This window comes from Lingula anatina, chromosome 1 (genome assembly GCF_051362555.1).
Source record: "Lingula anatina isolate TDL-2025a chromosome 1, LinAna3.0, whole genome shotgun sequence".
Lineage (NCBI taxonomy): Eukaryota > Metazoa > Brachiopoda > Lingulata > Lingulida > Lingulidae > Lingula > Lingula anatina.
Window position 1 is genome coordinate 16,584,058 of NC_141767.1, and position 14,756 is coordinate 16,598,813.

Genomic DNA, 14,756 nt, shown 5'->3' on the forward strand with positions numbered 1-14,756 from the left:
ATCAATGGTACATTTGGCATAGAGCAAGTTAGAGGGAATACATATCTAGCGATGCAAAATCATCACTTCTAGGAATAAAATGAAGATAAATATTACAGTACATCAGATATGTATTATATGTGAGTGAAGAAAAATGACTGTTTGGATTCTCAGGAAAAATAATTACAATTAAATGTAATGTCACAAATATGTCTCAATAACTTTGTATATAAAGTACAGGGAAACTAACAAAAGAAATAAAGAACAAATAAAGAGATAAGCAGTCTCCCTTAAAAATTAATGTACAAGGGTATCTTGTACATGCCGGTTGTTCAAAACAAGGAATTAGATAATTGTTCTATCTAATTCTTTGTTCAAAGTAAGCAGGAAGAAACAGTTAGTAATAGGTATGGCTTTTATATAACAACATACAAACAGTTCAGTTTTGCTTAATCAACACCTTTATTTCATTTTGCTGAGGGTTACAAGACAAACACATATTACTATACAATATCTATAGCAACTACTTTCTACCAATAGCAGCAGATACATCCAACTCTCCTTAATTACTGTAAAAATCATGTATAATATATTTTAATATTTATATATCCATACACAGTATAAAACCCACACAAAAAGCCAAAACTGTTTTCTGCTTATGAAATAAGTAAAAGATATAGCATATAACCCTGAAACCTGCCACAACAAATAATGATCATCAAAACAAACAAAAATATAAGCAGCCTCCCTCAAAACAAAACCAAATTGTATCAACAAAATAAAAATCTCAAATCCTATAATCAAACTTGATTTTGGCATCCTGCAGCACTCAAATGCTGGTTTCAGAAAGCAGTTATATTGAAAAGCTGACACACGTGGTGGGTTGGGGGTGGGGGGGTGGATTGTCCTAAAAGACATAAATGTCAGAACGCCAGAACAGGATTGGCAAGAAACTGGTGAATCTTCTGATATTAATGCTTTCTGGCTGGTGGAAGATTTGCTCACAGGGCTTCTCCAAGCAAGCTCAATATTAAGGACCAAAACTATAACACTGATTAATAACCAAGTGGCACTAAGGAGCACCTTTGTAACAGTGACGTTGTGCTGGTTAACTATCTGGGGTACAGCCAAAGGGTGGCAGCCAATCAAATGGTGTGTACTAACCAGACTATTCCATGCCTTTTGGAATGAGTGATTATATCTCATTGAATCAACAGTGTATCAACTCCAACAAGTGTGTGCATGCGCACACGTGTGTGTGTGCATGTGTGTGTGTGTGTATGTGTGATTGTGTATGTGTATGTGTATATACGTGTGTGTGTCTGTGTGTGTTTGTGATTGCATGTGCACATGGACATGTGCGTGATCTGTGGAACAACTTTCTGTTCGCTATTATATTTTTATCAGGAATGTTCACAAACTGACAAATTTTCTGACAAAAAACTTTGAATAGCCAGACTTCAAATCTAATATATTAATCCAATAAAACAACTTGACTTTGATTTGGTAATGAATTGAAAAGATTGTACAGTAACATATCTGATTAGTCATATTGGGTTGACTGTTTTAAAGTATAAAATGACATATCCCTGTACTTTTAATTTTTTTTTTTTTGAAGTTAGCTTTTACATTTTAAAAGTACATGTAACATAAAACAATTGCCCTATATTCTTCAACAGTTCTTTTGTTGAAAAATTAAGATTAAGACATGCATTCATTCTAATGATGATATATGATACAATATAGGAAATGTGCAGCAAGCTTTCTGTGTAATATAGCCCCTAACAAAATTAAGTCATTTCCATTGTTTTCTTCAATAAACAGTAAACCTGTCTTCAAACAAGCAATATCCACTGATACTGAATTTTTATAATTAAAGCATTTTTAACAGAATTTTTCAATAAATTTTATTCTTCAGTTGTTTGATGCCTTTGCACATTCCCTACATGATGAAAAGGACACAGAAAAATCAAACTTTGTGTATCCTCGATAGTTCAAAACAATTTCTGAAACAATCAAAAGAACTTACTTGATGAGGGACTAGTCCTGCCGGTGGACATGGCTGAGTTGCTGCGTGAGTAAATGTGTTGTCCAGAGGGTGAGTGCTGCATCATGCATGAGCTGTCGCCACAAATGTGGCCCTTGTTTTTGGGAAGATTGCCTGCACACTTCAACAGACTGTAAACAGGGTCGATCTCGTGGTTTGCTGGCAATGAAAAGTAATTAGATTTCTACAGTTTTCAGAAGTTTACTGGTCATTCCAATATTTTGTTAAGTGAGGTTGCAAAAAAAAAAAAAAAAAAAAGTGCAACAATCTGAATCAGACAGTCTATTTTTCTTTCAAATTATGCCTATAGGCAACAAAATTAAATGGTATTTATAAATATAGGGAGTTACCTCCACAGTAAACATATCATTAAGTAATGAAAATGATTGGCATAACTTCTAAAACTACTTGCAAATACCAAGAGGGCTGCTTGAATAATCAAGATTGAATTAAAATTGATAAATAAAAAGAATGAGAGTTGTTTTTTTCTTCTGACTGTCAGTAATTAAAAAAAATGGTGTAATGCCAGCTTGTGGTTGCAATGGCTACACTGCCATCTGGTGGTTTTAATACCACCCAGTGGATACAGAAACACCAGAACCAGTGAAATCAATACCATGTATCCATGGTTCTTCAGACTTACCTGGCTGCTCATCTTCCTCTTCCTCTTCCTTTGATGGCTTTTTTCTCATTAAGCTCCTCCTCAGTGACTAAAAGGAAAACATATACACATAATTAACTAAGGTGAATTTATTTTGGTAACTATTTAGTTTGTGACAGCCTCAAGTAAGAGTTTGCAAAAAATATAAATTGCTGCAAAATTTGGTGAAAACACAGAAGTATGCCTTTTTTTCAGTAGCAGCAGGTTTGCAAAGAAACAAAATATTCATATTATTGTCTGTCCACTCAATGGAATGTGTTAAATACATGCACACTTTAATCTGTTTTCACATAATTAAATCTAATGTATTATATCTATTATAATGATACCTATCTTCAGGATTTTATATCATCAATAGTAGCAATATCTATTAAGCAAAAGACAACACAGTTAGTCACTGTATAATATCATAAAAAAATGCATCTGGCACCAACTATAATTATAGACACTTAGGCTTCGTTCACATGCAATGTCTATTTTCTAAATTCTATTTTCTATTTTCGGTATGTCTTATGATCACGGTCTGTGCACTGAATATCCCGCGGCGTAATTACTGGCAGCGCGAGCCAGTTACTATAAGTTACTGTAAGTAACTGGCTCGCGCTGCCAGTAATTACGCAGCGGGATATTCAGTGCACAGACCGTGATCATAAGATAGCGCGAATAGAAAATAGAATTTAGAAAATAGACATTGCATGTGAACGAAGCCTTATTAGGTCCTCCTGCCTTTTGCTGACAAATTAAGTTAATTAACTGGCCATTACATGTCAAGAGCACATCAAGGCTCTATTTGAGTGAATCCCATAGGTAATAGCCAGGCTATTTAGTTTTCAGTTTCTTAAAATATACCTGTAGAGACTGTTTTGCTTAAGTATACCCCTCCATGTGAAAAGGGCCCTACTGAAAATCTGGGTATATCATTATGTACACTAGCTATCAGGTGAATTTCATGAATCTGATGTATGTGGCAGGGATGAAAATAGTCATACAAAAGACGATGTGCAAATTTATAGTATGGCATAAACGCAGGATGTTGTACATAACATATGAAAAGGAAAAACATAAATTAGATAGCTGATCCTGTTTTATTATGTATCTTTTATTTTATCATCTGCCCATGTTTCCAGAATTTGCATATACACAAAGCGTGTAACCTGCACAAATTGACTTAAACAATAATTGTGATTCACAACAAAATGTAAAGATGATCTCATCTAAAATTTTTTCTTATCCTAATGGTTACAGTGCATGTTTGCAAATGCTCACATTTCACTTTTTTCATAACTCACCCCAAGCCTTGTGGACCTCCCAACTTCTGGTTCTCCAGCCTCTTTCTCTGGCTGCTCGTCTTCCGTGGATTTTTCCACATCTTTTTCAGCTGCTGTCTGTGTTTTTTCAATGGTGCTGCTACTCCTCTTCAGGTTCTTGAATGCCTTTTTCCACATGCTTTTGATAGATCCAGCACTGTGCAAGGGCTTGCTTGCCTCTTTCTCTTCTTTGGCCTTGCTACTCATGTTTCCATTCTGTTTGGGTGACAACAGTTCAATCTGAAAACAGGTGAATATAAGGCACGGTATTAGACCTAGTGGTGAGAGATTAAGAAATTAATGCATCTGCATGCCAGCAACATCCTCATTTTGCTCCCTACATAGATAGGCAATGTGGTTTTAAGTGCATAAAAACAATTCGTTTGGCAAAAATTCTTAGAAAACTGATGGAATGCTTTTGCCCCAAATTATAATACACATGTACTACATGTGTTAGCTGCCAATATTACAGCACTGCACATAAACTGTAGCTGCTTTTATGATATTTCATAACAGAGCTTACAAATTACATCAATGAATATTCCACTACAGTAATAAGGGAAATTGTACCACATGTACAGGTACCTCAAAACAAAGTACTGAAAGTTAATTTTTTTTTCAACAGTGTCTTCACTGCTACAAGGTGTTGTAATTCAAATTTCACTGAATCAAAACCTATACAGCAGTTACTTTGAATTTCATTTGCCCCCTTTTTGTGATATATTTTTAAAAGATTAACCACTTTCAGATGATCAAAAAAAATGTTCTTTCTGACAAGCAGCCAACTAAATTTTCTCAACTTTTGAATTTTAAAGTTTAAAAAAAGATTAAGGTTTTTCTAACAAAACAAGTTTTGTAGAAAATTATATTAATCCATGTTTGAATCTATTGAGTAAATACCATATATAACAGCTTTCCTGCAGTAAATAATAGCATGCATTGACCACCTTCTGGTGCATTTTTCTACAGGTACAGGTATAGGTATCTGGTCAACAAAACCCCTTGCTATTTTAGTATCCTGCTGATGCTCTCTCAAAATACCCAAAGAAATGAATTCTGACGCTTCCCCCACAGTTCCTGTACTTCTGTATCCTATTCCTACTCCACATTACTTGAGAGTTATGGATAGCCTGTAAATACGTATGTTCATTTCCTTTCCATTTCATTAGCCCAGGCTACAGACCTAGTTCCTAGCCTAGTTCCTTTTCATTAACCCAGACTACAGACCATACTGGTACACATCTTTATTCTACCATTAATGCTCCAGTAAATCTTCAAAAATGTATAAATTCTATGGAGAGAAGTCCCTATGGATATTAATAACCATGCTAAGAAAATGATTTTTTTCTTGGCCCAAGACCTATCTCCAAATGGAAATAACCACATTACATTACATAACAACATATGACGTTTGTCTTCCCATGCAGTAAATGACTGAGGACTTCACTTAACCTTACATTATCTAAAAATAAGTAGGTGAAGGTGACAGATCAGTTCAAGAAAGTACATTCAATGACAATGTATATAATTATAACCGGCAAACCAGCTATGATTGGTTTTATAAAAACTATTGTATAAACTTGCTGTTCAAATTATCTTTGCCGATTCAGGATCATCTTAAGAGCAAATTAACTAAGGCAACAAGTAGGGAAATGAACATAACCACAGAAAATTATACCTCATCCTTACAGGAAATTATAGGCTCACAACTAGTTTTATAAATGAGGTTCCTGTGATAGAGCTTAAAGTGTTTTCTAGAAATTCTAATTTTATCTCATGAAGCTAAAAATTATCACACAAGAAATTTCCTGTACTGTTACAATAGAAAATAAATTGCACAAAGTAAGAATGGTATATTCCATATGACCATGACATTTGATATACTCACATAAGATACTTATACAAATGATAACAGTCATCAAAGCACATTTTTTTCTCAATACTCAGTACCTCAAGATGACTTGGTCCTATCATCCTTGCTATTTGACCACTTCAATGACCACTACAAATGACCACTTCAGTGACCACTACAATGACCACTTCTCTCCAGCAAACTACTCTATCACTGATGTAAATGGCTATCTGACATTAACTCAAATCTCTAGATCCAGGAAGTTTATTCAGTTCAATTCTCAACATACCTGGAAGTCATGGAATATCTACTGACTGAATATATATATATATCTCATTATTTCAGTGCTTAGTGCAAAAATACTTTGCAATCTTTCTATTTTTCTTCAAGAACACTGCCTGAAATTATGACTCACTTGGATGAATCGATTTTACCAAGTTAACAAACAGGAAACACTGTGAAATCATTGACTGACTCTTAAGAAGTAATTTTACCTGTTCACAGATATCGCTAATCTATCTGGCTGTTTTTCACCTGATTGAATATCTTCTTAAACTCAGTCCACATGTTGACGACGACCTGTTTCTCATTACATTACTCAGATACTTTTTTCATTCCAATATGGTAGTCACAGGTGTGAAGAAGATCAAATTTCTGTGGAACAATATGACTCAAAACTATTCACCTTCTCACCTGCCCAGAGGGTATGTGGTTACAAGCAATTCCAGTGCTACCTTTACTACCTGCCTACCAAAACAAGAGGAGAAAAACTTACCCTGGAACTCACTTCATTGAGGTACTTTATATCAATGAAATTTCTACTGAAATTTTGTTAAATGTTCTGTTTAATGATACCTTTTCTTGATAACCACTGACATCAGAACTCAATATTTAAATTACTCTTTGGAGTATTCCCTAGAAATACTCAGAAAGTGAATGTTTCAAACATCTGCCATTTCATCTGAGACAGTGTAAATCGTACAACATGTATAATCAGAAAGCTATCCTTTGTCATGACTGATCCAATAACCTATCAATAATGTGGTCAATCAATCACATTAACATGACTGATGCGCTGTTCATGTTAAATCATACTTACAGCACTGAGGACCACATCGTGAAAGCTGTACCTGCGTCTTACAGGTCTTCTTCTTTGCCACTGGGGACAGGTATGCATGCTCGATGGATCTACACTCGGAGCCATATGATAAATATCTTTTTCCACTTAATCTAGCAAAATTTCTCAACGGGTCAATAATATTCCGATTCTTAGTACAAAATCTGCCTTGCTTAGAATCATCAAAAATATTTCCTACAGCGTTGGTTGTTCTCGAAAATAATGATTGAATTTCAAAATGTACTCTGTTTTTGAGGCAATTTTGTTGTTTTTGTTCAATGTTTGAAAACAAATGGAGCAAACAACCACTGAAATTTCACTTCCAGGTCAATGCATGTGCCTGATTGGATGAAAAACATGTTAGTTAAAATCTGGAAAAACTCTTTCTTTTGCCACAAACAAAACGAAAGAGGCATATTTGCTTTATTCTTAGCAACTGCTCAACACATGCCACTTGAAATGTAAATTTTTCCTCTTAGAAATCAAAACTGTATACTTAATTTTTCTTTAGAAACAAACATTTTACCTGTATGGAAGTAAACTGTTTACATTGGTTATGTCTGTCTAGCCAATTTTAAACAGGTCAAACACCTTCTTTGCCAACTGGAACATGTTGCCAATTAGGCATTAGCTTTGAAGCTAGTTCAGCAAAGTTGAAATTTCAAAGTGTCACTGTCTTCACTAACAGTTTTTTCTGCCTAACTACACCACTGAGAGAAAAGAAATCTGTGAGTCCATGCACTGATGTCAAGGCATAAACCAGGAAGAGGTTTACATGTGTTCCCATCCATAATGAAGATGTTAATTGGCAATTAACTCTGTTTAGTCCCAGCCCCCCTCTCTCCCCCATCACACACATCTACATGTACAGAGTTTCTGGTGAAATACCAGTCAGTCAGCCTCTGATCTGAAAAGTTGTCTACCACAGGAAAATATATTAACATAGGTAATTAATGAACCACATTATCTGGACAGCACAATTAGTAAGTTGGGATTAACCTTTAGGTAAAAGAGGTTTACAACATGTATCTCTTGGTACTTATGCCATATGCATTATCAGTGGTTAGCATTATGAAGAAACTTTCCAAATGTCAAAATAATCATGGACTTAATTATATCATCCAGGTTATCAATAACAGAAATCCAATTTAAAGAAAAATCTCTCTTAATGCTTATGACAACATGCCAAATACAAATGTTCATATAATTTGATGTATCAGATTTGAAAAATGTGCTCCCTTTGGGAACAAATGTGAAAGCGATTTAAACCTAATATAAAGCACTTCAAAGTGACAAGACTATCCAGAGGAAGCTAGAAAAAAAGATTTTATAAACTAAGAATTTGTATGATTTTAGAATACCTATATGAGGGAAATAAATATTCTGATGAAAAGGGAATGTAATAATGCATGTCCACTATTTGCAAAAGAATCTACAGCTCAGTAAAATATCATTTAGTGAAAATGAGGGCAATCTCTCAGAAATTAAAAAAAAAAAATCACATTCAAATTGCTGTACATGCTGGTCTGCTGTTTCCCCTCATAAGGACAGGCCAGCAGATCTATTACCAAGAGCACAGGTTAATGTTTGCCACTCAACATGGTGTTTATACCGGTCTGAGCCTCCATGCTCTTCCTCCCTCCCCATGATAACACTGTATGGGACCAAAAAAATGGCAAGAGGTTATTTTGGCAGCAAAATCTTGAAGGGGCTCTAATTTCACCTCCCTACTATATATATAACAAAGCATACAAAAAGATACAACCAAACAAAGAAAACTTTTTCGCTTACCTAGAGGCTAGCCAATTCTCCTGCTGTTGACTACCTCTATCCGATGTCTATCAGAGCCGACAGGCATTACTGTGCCTGTAAACTACCTGTGAGAATCCCAGTTACAACCTCCACCCCTGTACATCCAATTTGTTGTTACTAATAATACTGCATAATTGACGTACGACACACTTGCTCCCACAACTCATGGAAACTGCCAATTTTTGGGGGGCCAGAAGTGCCTCCTGCTTCTTTATTTATATGAAAACCACTTGTAAAACCTTTGCCATCGAAGATTCTTTATGTATGTCTATGCAATGAAACCATAAACCATTAATTTCCAAGAAAATACTATCATGATTCATGAAATATTCATTAAGTGGCCTGCATGTCATATGGATTATACGGTAAATGTTTGGTCAGTGCTATTTGGTTGCAAGATCTACGTACCCTTCTGCAATGCAATTTTCAAAACAGATTTTAAAAAAATAACATAATAAGTAGGTATGAGCTCTTGAGCAGAAAGTGATTTATTATCCTAAATTGCAAAAATAATCATAAAATCAATATTAATAATAATAAAATTAGTTCTATATACATGTACATGTATGTGCAGTAACTGCTTACACTTACTACTTTTAATCACGCAGCAATCAAATTTGGAAGCAAACAGCAAAACAGAACGATGTTTACCTACATATTTATTTAAAAAAAGTGAAAATGAAGTGAATATAGATAGACCTAACTCCCTGGGGGTTCACGCTAAATTGCAGTCAGCCGACCGCGAACGGAAGTTAATTACCCCCTTACAGCTTGTAGTAGGCGGGACGGACATTTAAGCCGGATTATCTGACAGTAATCTAGTGAGACTCCCCACGGGGATAGATCGATCTAAAATCTATGGGAATGCACCTTATGATGTAAAACTGAACCATCTTGTGAGTAACATCCTGCTATGTGTAAAAGCATGTGAATTAGATATATACTAAACTTTCATCATACTAATACTGCCTGCTTGGTTCACCTGAAGAAACCTATAATAACTAGCCCATTGCGCATGCACTAGCGCTTGACTCAACATCTTTCTCTCATGAAGAGCATTTGCACCATGATATTTATACACTGCCAAAATATGACCTTAAAATCAACAGCTAAAAGATTCAGTAATATGATTAATGGTCTGGAAGCCCAAATGTAATTGTAGCAAATCCGGCAACCTTAAATTTGCAGGTGAGATATATGTGCAGCATGAACTATATGCCACACAAACTGATATTCTGAAATGAAAACAGCATGTTATGCAGTCTGACACAGAGCCTCAAACAGGTGAAACATTACTTGGGATGTCTAAAGATGAACTTATTTCCACCTAGATTTCAGTTGACTGAGGGGTAAAAATTTACAAATATCAAATAATTGACTTTTGTGTAACAATTTCAATGACAGGTGTCAATGCATTAGTTTTGCAGTCAATCTTTTGTCTGAATCATTTTAGGAAGAGTAATATACATATGATAAATACCCCTGTCAACCTCTCAAAATAGAACCTATTGCCTCTTGGTTGTCTCAGCTTAAAAAGGGATTTATTTAACAAAAGTACTTGAAGTAAAAACTGACTGTTTGTGCCAATTATACCATTTAAGTTGAGGTTTTATGCCAAGACCTGCTTAAATTGCAGCTAGCCAAAACTTTCGTGATAAAAAACTGTATTTGTGCACTTTCCAACGCTATGCGTTTATGCTCATGCTATACATTTATGACTGTCAGGATATCTTGCAAACATACCAATGCTGAAGGTTCATGTGTAAATCAGAAAACTATTGGAATCCAAATGAATGTTTTTCTAGACAAAGTCATGCTAAATCTTTATGCAATATCTGTTTCTTTGAAAGCAAAATGTTGTGCCTGTTTAAAGAAAACCAAATAAAATTATGGAAAAATTTGCAATCTTGAACCTTTTTCTTAAAGATAAAGTTCTGGTCAAACCTAACCTAAAGAGAGGGTGTCTAAACATTCTTTATAAGTGTTCCTGGCCATTTCCCTAATGAAAATCATTTTTTAAAATTTCATGTCTGTTGCTTGAACAAATGCCAATATTTCTATTCCTCTTAGAATTACTTTGGGCATCTATTTATATAAGAGACATGCAACTTTGCATTAAATAAACCTGGTAGTAAATAAAGTTAAGAAATACTTACAATCCTATCCATGAGGGTCATTTTGAATGAGTCCTTAAAAAACAGCACTTCAGAAATCTCAGAAAAGCTGCAGATTCTTCTTTAGCTTAGATTTGAAGTAACTTTTAAATGCCTCACTGTTTTATAACAACAATTTAGAAGATTATTTCAGAACAAGAAATCGCCATGGCAACTTCTCTTTCAGAATTGCTAGGACTTCTGAGCCCAGAACATCCAATCTTCTTGACTACGTGTGTCTGGGATTCTCAAACTTCCTTGAAAAAGCTGACAGAGACATCAATTATGAAATCTGTTCGGCTTGACTCCATTATCCCATTGGGTCATTGTAAAAAAAGCAGCACAGACAGCATCATTAACAGCCTTGTGAAAGATGCCTGCAAATGGACACCTCACTTGGGAGTGCTATTGGTGTATTAAGCTAGGCTTTACTACAACTTATCACTCTTTTGTAGTTAACTTTTTTTCCACTGCCATTTTAAGCAATTTTAAAGGCACTTATACATATTCTCATGTGGGCTTTGGGCTGTATTTTACTTCAACTGGCCATTAAACATAATATTCTTTCTACAGCAAATTTTCCCAATAACCATTTCCCTGACATAATGTAAATTGAATATAGAACAATATCCTTCTCTCAATTGATAACACTTGGCATGGCATATATGTATTATTATAATTCTTTTACAATGTAATACATACATTAGTATACTTATAAAGTCAGTGCTATGTATTACATATATGCTTGCATTATCCATGCAAAACAATCCTAAATGGTTAGGTTAAATTATATATCTTTTTTACCTCATGAAATTCAGTGTTGACCAAAGTCAATTACGGACAGTTTTTATTACTTTTTTTCACATTTTCTGTCCATATCCAAGAAGCTACATGATAAATATACTGTATATATATTATTTAAGCAGCAGTTTCCAATAAATAGCTCAGCTTAAATGTCTTAACTGTTAAAATATTTTACCTCCAATTCCAAAACTATTGTAGAATTTGTGACACCATTGGTTAAATCAATGAATTGTACCAAGAAATAAACTTGAACTAAAGGTTTATCTGTTTATTCCAATAAAGCAGGTCTGTAGCCAGCAATTTCAAAAGGGGGGGGGGGGGTTCTTTTTCTGAAAAAGTGGACCATTTACCATGAAATCTTTGTGTACCTAGATTAAATTTTACCTAAAGGGGACTCTTTTCGGGCAAAAAAGGTATGGGCCTGATAAAGGTTCACACCAAGCTCCAATTCAAATATAACTACTGTTTACAAGTTATGATTTCCACATCAAATATGCCCAGAATGATGGTACCCCTTGTAGTTGCAATCAACATGAAACATTAAATTAAATACATTGAATTAAGGGAAACTGAAAAACTTTTGTCGGCCATTTTGAAAATAATTATTTAAATTGATTTAAAACTGAACAAGCAAATTATCTGAAGGTAAATCTTTGGCTTTCACTGCTGATATTCTACTTAATTTTGTGAATTTGGATTCCATGTGTCAATATACAGACCATCTATCTCTCCTGTGGAATGAGGCCAGACAAATGTAAAGGTCATATATAACCTCAACTAAGAACAAAACACATTGGTCAAATTAGATGGCTGTTGAATGGTCAATTAATTATACTTCTAGTTTGAAAACAACTGACAATCACTTGGGTATTTCATTTTCTTTGCTGGTTTTTCATATTTCCATTTAAAAGGAAAATTACTAAGACTCCAGCTACATCAACCACACTGCCGATTCAAACATAAATAAAGCCTGCCTGCTGGCCAAACATTGCTTACAGAATGAACATGGTTGACTTCCAACATTTGATGTATTTTGTTCAAAAACTCCTTGAAAATGTGTTCAATTTATGATTTAAAGGCAAACAGTTTAGAATCTTCAAAGACTTACTGACAAAATATATAATGCATGTTGGGTAAACATATAGAGGCTCCAGTGTGTAGCCATGGGGATCTACCTATATCCTACCTGCTTGTTAAACTTTTGAGCAAAAGGCTCAGTTTTAAGGGTTTTTTTTAAAGGTTTCACGTCTAGAACAATGTACTATAAATACAGACTAATTCTTGTTCTTTATTTTTTCTTAATTACATATTTAATTTAGGCTACTGAAATAAGAAGTACGACAGGGACCAAGTAAAAAACTGACAACAAAACTTTCACACTTGAATCCAATGCCACTTCAGGAAAACCTACACCTGTACATTTAATTTCATCAGCCAATCAGCGCATACCACTATTTGATTTCTGATGCAGGCTAATTTATAAGTCTGCCTGCTTATGTCAAAAAGTTTCTGGAAATTGCTAAACCATTTCAGAGTCATGATTACAGAACCCTTTCAACTGTAGTTCTAGTGACATCTTTACTAATGAAAAGTTATACCCCACAGTATCCACTTTCAAGGTCAGATCTGATAGACTGAAACCTGAACAACTGTAATGCCTATAATTCTGTTGACCTGACAACTATATGCACTTAAAATGTACGGATTCACTTTGGTTGACAAAATCATGCCAGCTAAGGTTACAAATGTTAAAAAAATATAAATGGAATTTCTGAAACTTGATTACTTATATCCCAGAATCCTGCCATCTACAAACTTAATTTGTGCAAGTGACAGTGAAAAGAATTTTGCAGGAAACCTTGGAGGCAAAATTGCTGGTAGAATGCAGTAATCTTGTTATAACATCCTGCCAAGAAAATTGTGGCTTTATCTTCCACGAGTTGAATGCATGCAAAATTGCTCCATGGCAAAATGACTAAGTACTAGAGGATGCAGGGGCACCCAAAGAAGTTGGAAAATATATGCACACAGTTCCAAACCAAAAATGTACAAAGTTAACCAAAAAATTCAAACTAAGTAAAAAGCAATATTTTTCATCTGATATTTTCACAAATGGTTATGCCTTTTATCCCCCATTACCATCCTGGATTGTACCCAGTTTCGAGTCCACATATTTCACAAGTATTTTTACCTAAAATGTTGAGAGAAAACTACACAGAATTATACCATTTTGGAAAAAAATGTCTTAAGCATAGTACATCCACGTGAAAACTTGTGTGATGCAATTCTGACCAATCAGGGGCAACCTCTGTCAGGAATTTTGAGCTACCTTGTAAAACTGTTCACACAAGAGCTGTCTCAACTTTGATCATTAACTGTTGAGACAGGTGGCACTACTGTAGGACATCTGAGATGGATACAAAGATAAAATGAACATATGCTGTATACATAGCAATGTGAGTTTATTGCAAATAACTGAATGAATGTTTATAAGAATTCCAACATTCATTGTATTCACATTTAACTACTGTATAAACTGAAAAAGATACAGAATTGGGTAAAGAAAATTGATCTTTGTTTTTCTTCCTTGTCACTTGTAATTAATCTGCCCAGGGAATGAATTATTAAGTGTGATTTCAATACAGCTTCCCTCATCCTGACAAATATTTTAGCTTTGACATTGGAAACCTTTCTTGATCTGTCAGTAACATCAAAACAAACAACCCAAGATGTTTTGAAAAAAATCAATAGAAAGATTATAATTCACTATGTGACATAATGCCTTTTTATGACTTCAAAAATAATAATCTTCACAAAATATCTCCAAAAGAATCTGTTATGGTTTCAAGGACCAAATGTAATGAGAGACAGCAAAAACAACTGCAGGTTATATCTAGCACAGAAAGTAAGAAGAAAATATCTGTTCAAATGTCATTTGGGGGGGGGGGATATTAAAACAAAACCCTGAGGTATCTCTTTAAGTTATACTTTTTGAAACTATATGGTGCTGGTATTTATCAGCTT

At 34.5% G+C, this 14,756-nt stretch overlaps 1 protein-coding gene across 9 annotated transcripts in view; it reads right to left on the reverse strand.

The window, feature by feature from the left end:
- LOC106174122 (uncharacterized) overlaps positions 1–14,756 on the reverse strand; it is a 70,427-nt gene that overhangs the window by 25,570 nt on the left and 30,101 nt on the right. For all 9 annotated transcript variants that reach the window (XM_087005805.1, XM_013555527.2, XM_013555529.2 and 6 more), the window contains exons 10-12: positions 3,977–4,234; positions 2,670–2,736; positions 2,009–2,185 (exon numbers count right to left, since the gene is read on the reverse strand). In XM_087005805.1, coding sequence (XP_086861931.1) covers positions 2,009–2,185; positions 2,670–2,736; positions 3,977–4,234 — 502 coding nt within the window. The remainder of the gene's footprint in view (positions 1–2,008; positions 2,186–2,669; positions 2,737–3,976; positions 4,235–14,756) is intronic.